Below are 13,756 nucleotides of genomic sequence, written 5' to 3'. Positions count from 1 at the left end.
AGCAGCAACGTCAAGACGCAACGCTGATTTTACACTACGGATTGCAGCCGTGTAGTGAATTGAGTAGTCGGTGGTTTGACTACCCATCGAACTCCAACGCACAAATTGACAAAAATCAACTTGGCGCCGGAATAAAAACTAATTATTCATGGATAACATTTTATTCATCAAGGATTGACTACGGATTATTAGTTGGCTAATTTTTTTTTGACATTTTCAACCCTCAAAGATTAAAATATCATGGATAACATTTTATTCATCAAGGACAAAAGTGTCAAAACATAATAAACAAAATAAAAAACTAATTAAATTTTTTTCCTAAAACTACCCACTCTAAGCATAACTACCCACTACTCCCACACCGATCAGGTGTGGGCAATTTCTAGTTTATATAAGCAAATGTTATAAGCATAAACCAATTCTACTTTTTTTTTTTTTACCAGCACTAATGCAAATCCAAATCCAAATCCCATGACTCAGCTTCTAATAAATTATTGAATAATCTTCGACAAGAAACTTGTAGTATTAAAATAAGAAAAAAAAACTGATCAAACCATGTTCGATCGAGCTGATCGATAGTTAAGAAATGTTTGTTATTTGTAGTTGTAGAGCATGTTCTTTCCTCTGAAACCCACAAATTGATCCTTCTAATTAATTAATATCAAAGATTGCAGAGGTGTGATGAGGTAGATATATAACTAGTGGAGATATGATGAGGGGGCACCAATTTATATACATCAGGTGGAGGTATGATATGTTCATGCATAGATTGCAGAGGCAGATAACTTGATAGTGATTAATTAGGTAAAGGCAACGTTCTAGGTAATTACGCATCCATGCAATTTGTGCTCCTTGATTAAGTAGTCTCCATCATCCAGCCGATGAAATAACTGCAACTACGGTAGGTAATGCTTGTTTTGATCTAGTGTGAGAGTCCAGCAAGCAACAAATTATAAGTTTTGTATAAAAAAAAAACAAATTATAAGTTTGAAAAAGATCATGCAAAGAGATGAAAGATAACCTTAGATAGACGTAATATAATAATCGTATCACGTATGGTAGTATCTTATAAAAGTGTAGTTCTTGACTTATTGGTTGGCCAAAAGGAAATATCATCATTTAGAGATATAAAATATTAATCTTACATTCTTACTAATTGAGCCCAAAGAGAATGACTAAGACATCTCCAACAATTTTATCTAAAGTTCTCTTTTTTAAAAAAGTTAAAAAATATTTGCTCCAACAATATTAATTAAAATTTGGCTATATTTGATAAATTATTTTATTTTTGATGATTACTAATACAAAATTAGTTATTAATTTCATTTGCGCAAAAAAAATAATTAATTACATGTCATAATTATATTAGCTATTGGCTTTACTTATGCTCTCATTTTTTGGTATATCAAATGCTTAATTGCATCCTTTTGTACCTTTGTTAGCTAGGTTTTATTTCCGATGTTTTATTGCATCTAATATTTCCCTTATTATTTTATATTTTGATGTAGTTTCTACATCTTTAAGTTGTAATTTTTCTTATATTTATTATTAATAAAATGGTTGACTATTATTCTAAAAAAAAAAATTAACTAGAGTGGAAAAACCTTCATACTTTTGATAAAAATATCGTGTAGAAAAATTGTTAGAAATCGCTTTAAAATATGAAATTAGTATACCACATTATCACCTACAGTCAAAGATAAAAGGAATCAGTATAGCCACTAAAACTAATTAGGGTGAAGATGACGTTTTGAGTTGTAACAATTGTGGCAATTATTGTGACTTATATGAGACTTTGTTCATGAGTACTTTATATAAACTCGATAATATAGTAAAAACTAAAAAGTAATCTTGAAAGTGAAGGAAATGGTTGTCACAAGGGGACAAACAAAGACTCGACGAAGGATCTTGATGTTCCCAGGCTCCCAGCTTTGTTGCGAGATTAATTTAAAGAGATGTGTCCCTAATTTTTTTTTTTTGGTTTGAGATCCATCATAATCAATCAACCCCATGTACATGTTTGTTTGAACAACTGAAGCTTGGAATTTATGTAAGATCCAATCGAGGAGGGACCGCCTCAGCCTCTCCCAAATCTGGTACCTTTATTGAATATTGAATATTGAATGTTCAATATACTATATGTGCTGCAGAGAGTCCAAAAGCCATGTTAGTCTGTGTGAAGCTTCAGGGTTTTGAGTTTGAGGATCCCAATTAAGTCGATAATTGGTCTCCATTATAGTACGTATTCGATCATTATTGCACATGCATGTTTAATTCTCCTGTTGCCTTTCTCGATCTGTGAAGCTGGGGTTCTCGAAGGTGACATGACAATATACAACATAAACAATGTACGTGTTCTAACTTCTCTTTAATAGTTTTAACTAATTGTCACCAACTTCTCATGTGAATCATGAAAATTATTGGCTTTAATATATTGCATAGTTGTTAAAATATACCGTAAATGTGATAATAATTGTCAATTTACTCCGTCAATTTGTAATTGTGAAAATTAACTCTCTAAACTCAGCAAAAACTGTCGATTTACAACTCCTAAGTCAAACTCAACAAACGCATGGCTTCTTCTTGTTCTAGTTCGATACTTTGGATCTCTGTTCCTGTTCGGCAGCCATAGCTTCTTCTTGGTCCTGATGGTGGAGGAAATGATGTTGTTGTGAGGGATCTTAATTATCCCTTTGGTTGTTGGTTCTCTTTTAATTTGCGTATTGGGAGTTGAATGACATCAGTTCACCATTACCAAATTTATGGTTGTTCTGTTTACGGCGTTACTTTGGCGAAGGCTCGTGGCTGGTTGTGCGGTTTGGACGGCAATAGCTAGGGTTTCAGTAGTGGGCCCCTACTAGGCCTCTTATTGGGTCTATGACTCTATGCTTTAGTTTTTATTGTTTTAATGATGATACTGGCTCTTTTGGAGCCCATGAGGAAATTAATTTTCCTTTCTAGTTCTTGTCTGTTTAGGTCTGTCCAACAGACTCGTTAAGTGTTTCTTTTATCAGCCCATTGGGCTAGCTTAATTGATCCCCTTGTCCCAAAAAAAAAAAGTCGAACTCAACGTTTTTAATCCAAATATGAGAGGTAATATGATCATTTTATATTTATTTCTTTGAATAATAATAAAAATGGCTAAATACTATTTAGTACCCTGTGGTATGGGTCCAATATCGATTCAGTCCTTCGACTTTCAATTTCATCAAAAACACCCCCGCAATATCATATTCTCATCCAATAGGTTCATCCGTCAGGATTCCGTCAATTTCAGACGTTGAGTGGGGCCCACACGAAAGTGAAATTCCCAAAATGACCCTGGCTCTTCATTGTCAGTTCTGCCCTTCTCTTTCTTCTTCCTCTCTCCACTTCTACAAAAACAATTTCTTCTCTCTCTTCTAACATCGACCGAGCTCAGCTTCCCGTTAAATCAGAGACTTCAGTCTCACATGTGCTTTACTCTTCTCCTCTCAATCCTCAACCCACGAGCTTCTCTCGTATATTCCCAAACACTTTCTCTCTCTTCTAACATCGACGGAGCTCAGCTTCCTGTTTCGATCAGAGACTTCAGTCTCGCATGTGCTTTACTCTTCTCCTCTCAATCCTCAACCCATGAGCTTCTCTCGTATATCCCCAAACACTTCCCAATTGCCACCGACTGGGTCTTGAATTCCTGAAAGCTTATTCCGATTACGGCGAGTAATTTGTTGATGGTTTGTTGGCTGAGGAGAAGGGGTTGCTACTGAAATTGATGCCTGAGGTGATGCCATTGCTGGAGGATAAAGGAGAGCCCAATTTCCCCATCGATCCTCTGTCAAAGTTTGCTTCTTTCTTCTGTTTCTGAATTTGGGCTATCAAAGTTTGATTCTTTGTTCTGTTTCTGAATTTGGGCTATCAAAGTTTGATTCTTTGTTCTGTTTCTGAATTTGGGCTTTGGCGAATGTGGGTGGATTTGGCAATGCAGTTGTGAGATTGGAGATGCATTTGAATTGGTTTTCTGTTTTTGATTTTCGATGAAGTTGCGGCGATTTGGTGTGTGAAAGAGGGATGGAGGTTAGATTTGAGGGTGTACATGTGCGGTGCGATAAGCTTCCGTCGCCGGTGATTCAGTTGCCCAAGCTTTCGGCGCAGGTGATTCCGTCGCCGGGGATTGGGAGGACGCGTTTGCAGGTGTGGTTCATACGGTTGTGCAGCTTGTTTGTTTGGACTATTGTTTGGTTCGTTTGCAGGTGTGGAATTAGCTTTGTTGATGAAATTTAAAATTTGCAATTGTGACGAATCCAATTTTGAATGCTTGCAGCTCTGAGAACTCGGAGTTTATAGAATAGAGAGAGAGAGAGAGAGAGAGAGAGAGAGAGAGAGAGAGAGAGAGAGAGAGAGAGAGAGAGAGAGAGAGAGAGAGAGAGAGAGAGAATTGGGAGGGAATTAATTATTAAAGAGCCAGGGTCATTTTGGGAATTTCACTTCCGTGTGGACTCCACTTAACGTGTGAAATTGACGGAATCCCGACGGATAGACTTATTGGACGAGAATATGATATTGCAAGGGTGTTTTTAATGAAATTGAATCAGTCGATGTTGGGCCTATACCAGTATTTAGCCCTAAAAAAAATAAAGACTTTTATTTTTATGATTCAAATAAATAAATATAAAATAGTCAATTAACCCTTATATATGGATTAAAAATGGTCATATTACCCCCTAAATTAAATATGCATATCAGCAGTTTTCACCAAATTTAGGGGATTAATTTTTGCAATTGCAAGTTCAGAATGTATATGTATATTGACAATAGTTGCTAATTTTAGGATGTATTTTAACAATTATACCTTAATATATAGTTGAAGATGAGAGCTTTCTCCAAACTACAGATATCTCAAATCATTTTCTCACCAAATATAATGTATCGTGCTTCTCTTTTCTTTTTATTAGTTTATATTAAAGAAAGAAAGGGTCCCAGATGATCAAGGTGGATAAATTTATGCTTCTTTCTTTCTGCATGCAAGATGTAAAAGTTTGCATGCTTTAGTTTTCTTGTTTGGATTGTTAATGTCACTTGTACCTCGGATTCTTTGAGGCGATCGACATTTGTGAATAATAACAAACTGTTTGTGGAGTAGTTGAACGGAAATTGGAGTAGAATAAGGCAATTGCCTTGGAGGGGGGTACGTTGCATTGTGACCAATATTATAATTAAGCACAAACTAATTGTACTTGGAAAGCACTATTGCAAATCCAAATCCCTTGATTTAGTTTCTAATACTGGCAAACTAATATTAAAAAAAATAAAAAAATTGCGATCCACATCTTCGATTGAGCTTAAAAATAAGATATATTTGTTTGTTGACTTGTAGTTGTTGAGCATCTTCATTCTTCAAACCCACAAATTGATCTAAAAGAATATAATTAGTTATGATATTATAAAGAAGCTTTGTATGATTTGATTTGAGATCACTGAATTGATCGACACTTCATTTAAGATCGTTGAACTAATTTATATTTTTCTTTTCAGAAATCATTGTTGTATGAATGAGGGTCTCCATTTCCAACTATGACTAGCTAAATTCGAGACTTGTATTGTAATATGGGGTTCAGGCTCTATGTCCCCCCTTTGTATTATATGATTTTATTAATCAAGGCTTGAGAACAGCTGCACCGGGCCTCTTTTAAAAAGAAAATAAAAAAATTCGAGACTTGTATCAATTATGACTGTAGCTCAAGCTTGTTTTTATGTATTATGTATGATTGTATGTCTACCAAACGAAACCAAACCTCAAGGTTCTAGGTAGGTACGTAGCCCTAGCCACATGACGTGTGGGACTTTGTTGAATCCATCTTCTAGTTTGAGAAGATATTTAAGAGAGTGAAATTAAGTTAAGTCCTCAATTTTTTTCGATTAGTCAAAGTACATTAAAAAAAACCCCCCCTAAAATAACATAAACCATGAAAATCAAAATTAAAGGCACAGGAATAGAGCAGATAGCTAGCAAAGTCCTTAGTTTTGATGCTTTGAGGGTGAGATCGATATAACCATCGTAATCATTCATGAACAGAGAGAGAAAGTAAGATCCAATGAAGGCGGGACCTGAAAATCTGGCACATGCTGATTTGATTTGAAATATTCTACCGCGACCTAGCTAGAGTCGCCGGCGAGGAGCCATGATCGTCTATGTGAAGCTCAAGGACTTTCTGGTACGAGTAGTATCCCAGCAGATATACCATAGGCACGTCCTCATGTCTGGCTACCTATCATAAGGTGATACCTCACTTTTTAAGAGCCGTCTTTTTCAAGCTCAACAAAAGATGCGGCTCTCCGCTCTCTCTAAGATTGAGTATATATAGATGTGATGTGTTCTCTTTGACTTGTAATTTTTTGATCGATCAATACGGGTCGCAGGTTCAAGTCCTGCTATACCCAAACCTACACTGATCAGGACAAACTGAAAACGAGGGGCACTCCAGGGTAGAAGGTATACATTTATTACTCAGAGCCAGGAGTTGGGAAGGTGTCATACTCGCCCTAACTAAATTAATTTTTTATTTTTATACCCCTAGAATATTAAATAAGTTTATATATATTTCTAATTATCAGGGATAAAATTATCAAAAATTAAATAAATATAAATAATTAATTAGAAAACTTATTATATTCATAAATAACTATTTACTTCTCCGTGAGCAATTTCTAGTGTAATTTGAAAGTATGATCTCCTAAATGAAAAAATTTAAGTATTTTTAACTGAATGCTTGAAATAATTTTCGTTTTCAGATATGAGATTCTATTATCCAATGCTGCTCTCACATGTATCACAAGTCATGTGGATTGTACATCAACTTTCCACATCGATCATAATTCAAGTCAGATGAATCTAGAAAGCAGATCATACTTAAGACGAAACTTGTGCAGTAATTTTGGATTTATATTAGGGAGAATTTCACAAATGGTTATTCAACTATGATTTATTGGACACATTTTTTCAAATATATCACTTTGGTCACTCAACTATTATTATGTCAATCACTTTAGTCACCAAATGGGCATTTTGTCTCACTTTAATCTCTTCTCTCAATCGTTCTAATTCATACTTCTCAATTTTTCACAATTGATCGGATGAAAATATCCTTCATATTGTGATAAATATATTTTTTTTTAATGAAAAAAATTAACGGAGAGACTAAAGTGAATAACAGAGTTAAAGTTGAGTGACCAAAGTGATATATTTAAAAAGTGAGTGACCAAAGTGTCGAACATGTAAAAGTTGAGTGACAATTTGTGATATTCTTTTTTTATATTATTTAAATATATGTTTTTTTTTTCTTAGTTAGGAAACAAGAAAAGAAGATTCCGAGGCAAATCTCTTGAGGCATGCAACCTGCACCTAAGTAATCTAACAACAAGGCATTACAAGAAGAAGGGGGAAAGACAATGGTCCCAACTTCAGTCTCACACGTTTAGTCTCCGTCTGAAAAATCAGTTAAGTTGCTGACGTGGCATTCATTTTGCGTCAAAATATCTATAATACCCTTGCTTCTTTTTTTTTAAATAATTTTTTCTTTTTTCTTTTTAAATTTATTCTTTCTTTTCTTTTTCTTTTTCTTTTTCATTTTTTCTGTTTATCTCTTCTCTCCTCCTTCACTTACACGGCTACACCTGCATCGGGTCACCGTCTGCCACAAACTGTAAGCGCCAGACCACAGCCTGCAATAGACCGCCGCCGGCATCGGAACTCCACAGTCTACCTTAGATCGCCCCCGCCTGCATCGATCTCCCACCTGACGCCCATCACAGCTTCAACCCCTTCGCCGATCCCATCTATTCCCGCAGCTCCGACGACGACTTCTTCTCCGACACCTCGTTTGATTCCGACCGTGACGTCAGCTGCTTCGCCACCGATCTCTTCGACCGTCGCGCCTCCTCCGATCATCCCCCTAGCGACTGCGTCCTCGTCTCGGGATCTACCAAAACCCACCCAACCCCAAAGCACCAAAGTCTGATCTCGTGATCTCAAAGGTATACACACATCTGTGATCTCGTCTTGCTTGCAATTTTGGATTTGAGTAATGTTGGGATTTAGTTTTCGATTCTGAAAATTTGTTAGGGTTAGGGATTCAGGTCCAATTGGTTTCTGATTTGTTGGTGATTAGATGATTATGATGGGCAAGAAGAGGTGCTGAGGCAATTTGATTTGAAAACGGCATATGGGCCGTGTTTTGGGATCACCAGATTCGCACGGCGGGAGCGTGCTTGCAAGCTGGGGATGGATCCATATCGATCTTCTTGATGAAAATCCCAGATCGAGACCCATTTCGATCTGTCGGGCCCCTGCAAATTCCTCTTTCTAATGTTGGAGTAATTGCTCAGACTTGGAGATGGTGGGTGTTCTGCTTCGAGATTTGAAGCTTGGAGATGTTGGTGTTCTGCTTCACATTGATTTGGTTGCAGGAAAGCAGCGATTAGGGTGGTGGCAGTGGCGAGGATGGGGTTGAAGTGCTGCGGCGATGGGGAGGGGAGAAGAGATTAACATAAAAAAAGAAAAAGAAAAAGAAAAGAAAGAATAAATTTAAAAAGAAAAAAGAAAAAAATTATTTAAAAAAAGGAAGCAAGGGTATTATAGACATTTTGATGCAAAATGAATGCCACGTCAGCAACTTAACTGAGTTTTTGGACGGAGACTAACGGAAAGGACCTATTGGTCCAAAATTTGAGAGTACAAGGATTAAACGTGTGAAATTAGAAGACCAGGGACTGAAGTGTTTTTTGGTCGAAAGCTCAAGGACTAAACAGTATTTAGTCCAAAAAAAAACAAACACCAACATTTGCGGGGAGTGAAATTAACACACCCCTTTTTACATTCTGCACTCCCAGTCTCCCACTCACTTTTGGTTAATTGAGTTTCCAAATTTGCCCCAAAATCAACAACAATTTAACCTCATACCAGTCCCGGCATCTTTGGTCGTTGGTCTCCAAAATATCTTGAATCTTCATCGTCTTTTTCTTTGTTTATGAGGATCGCTGTAGAAATTATCGACCCAAAGCAGAATAAAGACTAGATGTCATTGAAGATTAACAAAGCACCCTACTGGTTTCACTCTCTTCTTCAGTTTTGTTTCACAAAACCAATCTCTTGGTCCAAAGAAACCCTCTCTTAGTTTTCAGCTCTGTATTTCTTTGTTTGATGCAAATGTTTACCTAGATTTAATTGTATCAATGTAATGGAGGTTTCAAAATACTATAATCAGCTAAACTTACAAAAAAGATGAAAAAAATTGAGTTCATGCTTTCAAAAACCAATTGAACTTTTTTGGACTTATGTCAATGGAGAAAGGGAATTAAGGACTGGGTTTCTAAGAAAGTTAACAAATAGTTAAGAACTGTAAGAAATTTAGGTAAGGTGGTTTTGTTTTGTAATTGTGTTCCAAGCTCAACTTCTTTAGTAACAGAAATCAATTAACAGAGGTTTGACATAAAATGGAGTCTTTGGGTATGTAGTTATGTACTACAAGAACCCACTTTTGTCTGTTGCGTTAACTATGTCGTCAATTTACATTTCTCTGTTAGAAGCAGAGATGGGATTCGAATCCCATTTGTCACTAGGCCTTTTGCACAATGCCAATCTCTATCTGTATTACCAACTTGTGCTAGGCACTAGGGTTCTGATCCACCAGAATGACAATGTGTTTGACAAAGGTATATCAAAATTATTGCCAAATGAATAATATGCATATGGAAGCCAAGGTCGACTTCACCTCAGCCCAAGAGTGGGAGCCCTCTGTGGAGTTCTGGTCATTTGAAGAGAAGGATGATTGGATTGACACGGATTTGCCATCAACCAATTTCGAAAGCAACCTCAGAATTGAATATACATAGAAGATGTTTTACCGGAGGAAGAGACGAGACTATGAGAGAGAAGCATTGCACGATTGTTTGGGGCAAAATTGGAATTTCAATCAATAAATTAATACAAAAATCAAAGTGGGACTCCAAAAAGGGGTGTGCTAATTTCACCCCCCTTTGAAAATTGCAAGCCTCTTGAAGTCACTGATGGTAGTCCACTTGGCAGAGTGCAGCAATTAAGGTAGATGTGCTTGCACAGAACCCAAACCTCATCAACTACCATTCTTCCCTCCAATTTTTTAAGGTACAGACTCCAGGTCTTAAATTCAAAGCAAAAAATCATCCACGTACCTTATTCTTTCTTCAAGAACCTTCAACACATTCTTGGTCCAATCTCTCTCTTCTCCCATACCCACAAACGTGAATGCCAAACTCAGCTACCCAAATCCAGAAATGGCAGTTCTTGAAACCATTCAGAAACTCAAGGATACATTTCTTGACACCTCCACCATTATTTCACTCACTATCTTCTTCACACTCCTCTGCCTCTGTATCATAATCGGTCATTTGTTGGAAGAGCATCGTTGGGCTAATGAGTCCATCACCGCCCTTCTTTTGGTCAGTAAATGCATACCCTTTATGCATAAACACACACACAGAATTCTGGGTTTCTTTCTTTTAATTTGTTAAGTTTACAGGGTTTGATTGCTGGACTAGTGGTGTTGCTGGTGACTCAGTTCGAGAGTTCACAAATTTTGGTCTTCAATGAGGACTTGTTCTTCCTCTATTTACTTCCTCCAATCATTTTCAATGCTGGGTATGAACTCGATCTCAATTCTACGCGCGTCCAATTTCAAGGCAATGCTCAATGAAGATACATCATATCTGATTTGGGTTTTGAAATTTCTATAATGAAAGTTTGGGATCTTTGAATTGCTTGAATTTTGACTGCAAAACTTGAAATTCGTTATGGTTTTTCCCTTTATTTCAAGATATGATCAGAATTGGCTCCTAATCATCAGAATTTTTAATTGTGGTTCAGTTTTCAGGTCAAGAAAAAGCAATTTTTCAAGAATTTCACAACAATTTTGCTGTTTGGTATAGTTGGTACAGTAATTTCTTTCTGCCTCATATCACTAGGTAAGAGTGTAAGACCTCCATATCATTGAATATTTATTTGATTTGTTTAACTGAATCCTCTTATAATAAATTTCTGGAAAAATTTCAGGTGCCTTTTTAGTTTTCAGTAGATTTGGTTTCACAACTCTGACCATTCGAGATTACCTAGGTAACAAAAATTTATCTTACTATTTTTATCTTGATGGTTCTGTTATTGTTGCTTTTGAAATTTACTGCTTTCCTATGTGTGCAGCTGTTGGTGCCATATTGTCAGCAACGGATTCAGTTTGTACATTGCAGGTAACCTTATAGTCTCAGTCTAAATACATGTTTCATGAACTGACTTGTAACTGGCGTGATGGTTTTTCTCATGTTAAAGGTTCTTAGTCAAGATGACACTCCCTTTCTCTACAGTGTCGTATTCGGGGAGGGAGTAGTGAATGATGCTACCTCTATCGTGCTCTTCAATACAGTACAATCACTAGACGTGAGTAACGTCAGTGGTCTTACAGCCTTGAAATTGTTAGGCACTTTTCTTTACCTCTTCTTCACCAGCACTCTTCTTGGTATAGCAGTAAGTTGTAGATTATTGGTTGTTTTGCTTATACCTTGATTTGAGAACTCACTTTGGACTAAAGCATGAAATTGAAGCTCAATTTTCTACTAATGATGTTATGATTGGGAGAAAATTGAGCACTTATTACTAAGTTTGGGATGTTCTAACTTGCTTCGTTACTATGTTTCAGGCTGGTCTTATGAGCGCTTTTATCATAAAAACGCTTTACTTTGGAAGGTATAAGGAAACACTTCTAGAATGTTGACCCAGTATTTGTGTATATATTATTCCACGACTAATTGTCACATATGGTCCAGTCAACTGAGATAGATTTTTACTTGACATCAGCAAGATTAGAATTTGCTAAAATTATAATGGCATCTGAGTTCTTGTGCTTATCATAAATTTAAGCAAAAGCTAAGTTGATCAAAATATGACCATCTGAGTAGTTAGCAAATTTGAATAGCAATCGGATGGAAAGACTTGTATTGTGGAACTATACTTAACCAATTTCCCTGACATTATGAATTTATGATTCTCTTGGCAACAGGCATTCTACAGATCGTGAAGTTGCTCTCATGATGCTTATGGCTTATTTGTCATACATGTTGGCTGAGGTACCCTAAAACAGAATATGGATAACTACAACTTCTACTTGGACCCTATGAAGGTTTTAAGTAAATGCAGAAGACTATTACAAAGGAACTGATTTATGACTTAATAAATTCGTTTGTTTGCAGCTTTTGAGTCTCAGTGGAATTTTGACAGTTTTCTTTTGTGGCATAGTAATGTCACATTACACATGGCACAATGTTACAGAAAGCTCAAGGATAACAACCAAGTAAGAACAGAACCCACTTTTCATTGTTTTGGTATCAGAATCATTTCTGTTAGCAGAAACAGTGGTATGGCCTACAAGCTCGAAACTAGCTGGTTGAAACCACTAATCTCATCATAAGTATGAGTTTGAAAAGATACCTCTATTTTTTCCAATATTTAGATTGTAATCTGCATATTGTTTGATGGTTTCAGGCATGCATTTGCAACAATGTCATTCATTTCAGAAACCTTTATATTCCTCTATGTTGGTATGGATGCCATGGACATTGACAAATGGAAAGCCAGCAAAGCAAGGTATATCGGTCTTTATTGCTAACTACTCTTAGTATACGTCGAAAACTTGGAAAATAAGTTGTAATATTAAAAACTACTTGCCTGACTTGTAACGTTCTCTTTGGTTCAGTCCAGGAACTTCAATTGGTGTCAGTTCGATTTTGTTTGCACTTGTATTAATCGGAAGGGCAGCATTCATATTCCCGATCGCAAACATTTCAAATTGCTGCAAGAAGAGAGAAAGCACTAAAATCAAATTCCGTCAACAGGTATAATCACTTTAGAACTTGGTTAAGCACCTTACTTCTCCCCCAAATTCACCATGTGTTTCCTAACTACTTGAACATCTCAGTTCATAATGTGGTGGGCAGGCCTAATGAGAGGTGCAGTTACTATTGCTTTGTCATACAACCAAGTAAGTTTTGCTTATCCTTCTTCAAGTCCTAACAAGTCAAGATATTTGGTTCATATAATGATGTACCGACTTTGTACAATCTACAATTGTAGTTTTCAGAGTCCACGACGTCATCAGTGCAAGATAATGCGCGGATGATCACCTCCACAATAATTGTTGTTCTATTCAGCACAGTGGTATGTATGCTTAAGTTTATTTATGCGACTTGGTCATTGAGCTTGTCATATTAGTGACTTAACGTTCTTTTCCCCATTGAAACAGGTATTTGGCTCGATAACAAAGCCGTTAATTGAAGCTGTACTGCCGAGACATGCAAACACTAATATTTCGGATGCAACTGATAGTCCAAGTCTAGAAGACTTGAGGCTATTGTTCCTAGAAACCGGTGATCCAAGCGAAGAAGGCAACGGTCAGCCAAGTCGAAGGAAAAGTAGCTTCAGGTTGCTGATGACTCATACGACTTATACTGTGCACCATTTTTGGAGAAAATTTGATGACAAGTTCATGAGACCGGTGTTTGGTGGACGGGGATTTGTTCCCTTCGTTCCTGGTTCACCAAGTGGTGCAATTGAAGAAGAACAAACTACTTGAAACCAACGGTTAAATATATGATTACTGTCATATGAACAACATTCATATTGATGCGAAATATAAATTACATACATTAGTAGAGTTTCCATGTTCTTTGTAAAGATCGGAGTACATGGCTGATGCTG

At 36.6% G+C, this 13,756-nt stretch overlaps 1 protein-coding gene across 2 annotated transcripts; it reads left to right on the top strand.

Annotated features, from left to right (window-relative positions):
* Positions 1–10,127: 10,127 nt before the first annotated feature.
* On the top strand, positions 10,128–13,717 carry LOC133720663 (sodium/hydrogen exchanger 1-like). 2 transcript variants are annotated; one of them, XM_062147077.1, is made up of 14 exons: positions 10,138–10,455; positions 10,536–10,654; positions 10,880–10,977; positions 11,066–11,125; positions 11,210–11,256; positions 11,336–11,530; positions 11,703–11,749; positions 12,063–12,129; positions 12,253–12,353; positions 12,545–12,646; positions 12,756–12,894; positions 12,978–13,040; positions 13,133–13,216; positions 13,302–13,717. In XM_062147077.1, the coding sequence occupies exons 1-14, from the start codon at positions 10,291–10,293 to the stop codon at positions 13,629–13,631; spliced, it is 1,617 nt and encodes a 538-aa protein (XP_062003061.1). In that variant the 5' UTR covers positions 10,138–10,290; the 3' UTR covers positions 13,632–13,717. The 2 variants fall into 2 exon arrangements, with proteins under 2 accessions (XP_062003062.1, XP_062003061.1); XM_062147078.1 differs by lacking the exon at positions 13,302–13,717 and having other exon boundaries at positions 10,128–10,455; positions 12,997–13,040; positions 13,133–13,220.
* Positions 13,718–13,756: the final 39 nt, after the last annotated feature.

Source organism: Rosa rugosa, chromosome 7, assembly GCF_958449725.1.
Source record: "Rosa rugosa chromosome 7, drRosRugo1.1, whole genome shotgun sequence".
NCBI classification, from domain to species: domain Eukaryota; kingdom Viridiplantae; phylum Streptophyta; class Magnoliopsida; order Rosales; family Rosaceae; genus Rosa; species Rosa rugosa.
Note: the sequence above shows the minus strand (reverse complement) of the source record. Positions and strands in the feature narration are given on the sequence as shown.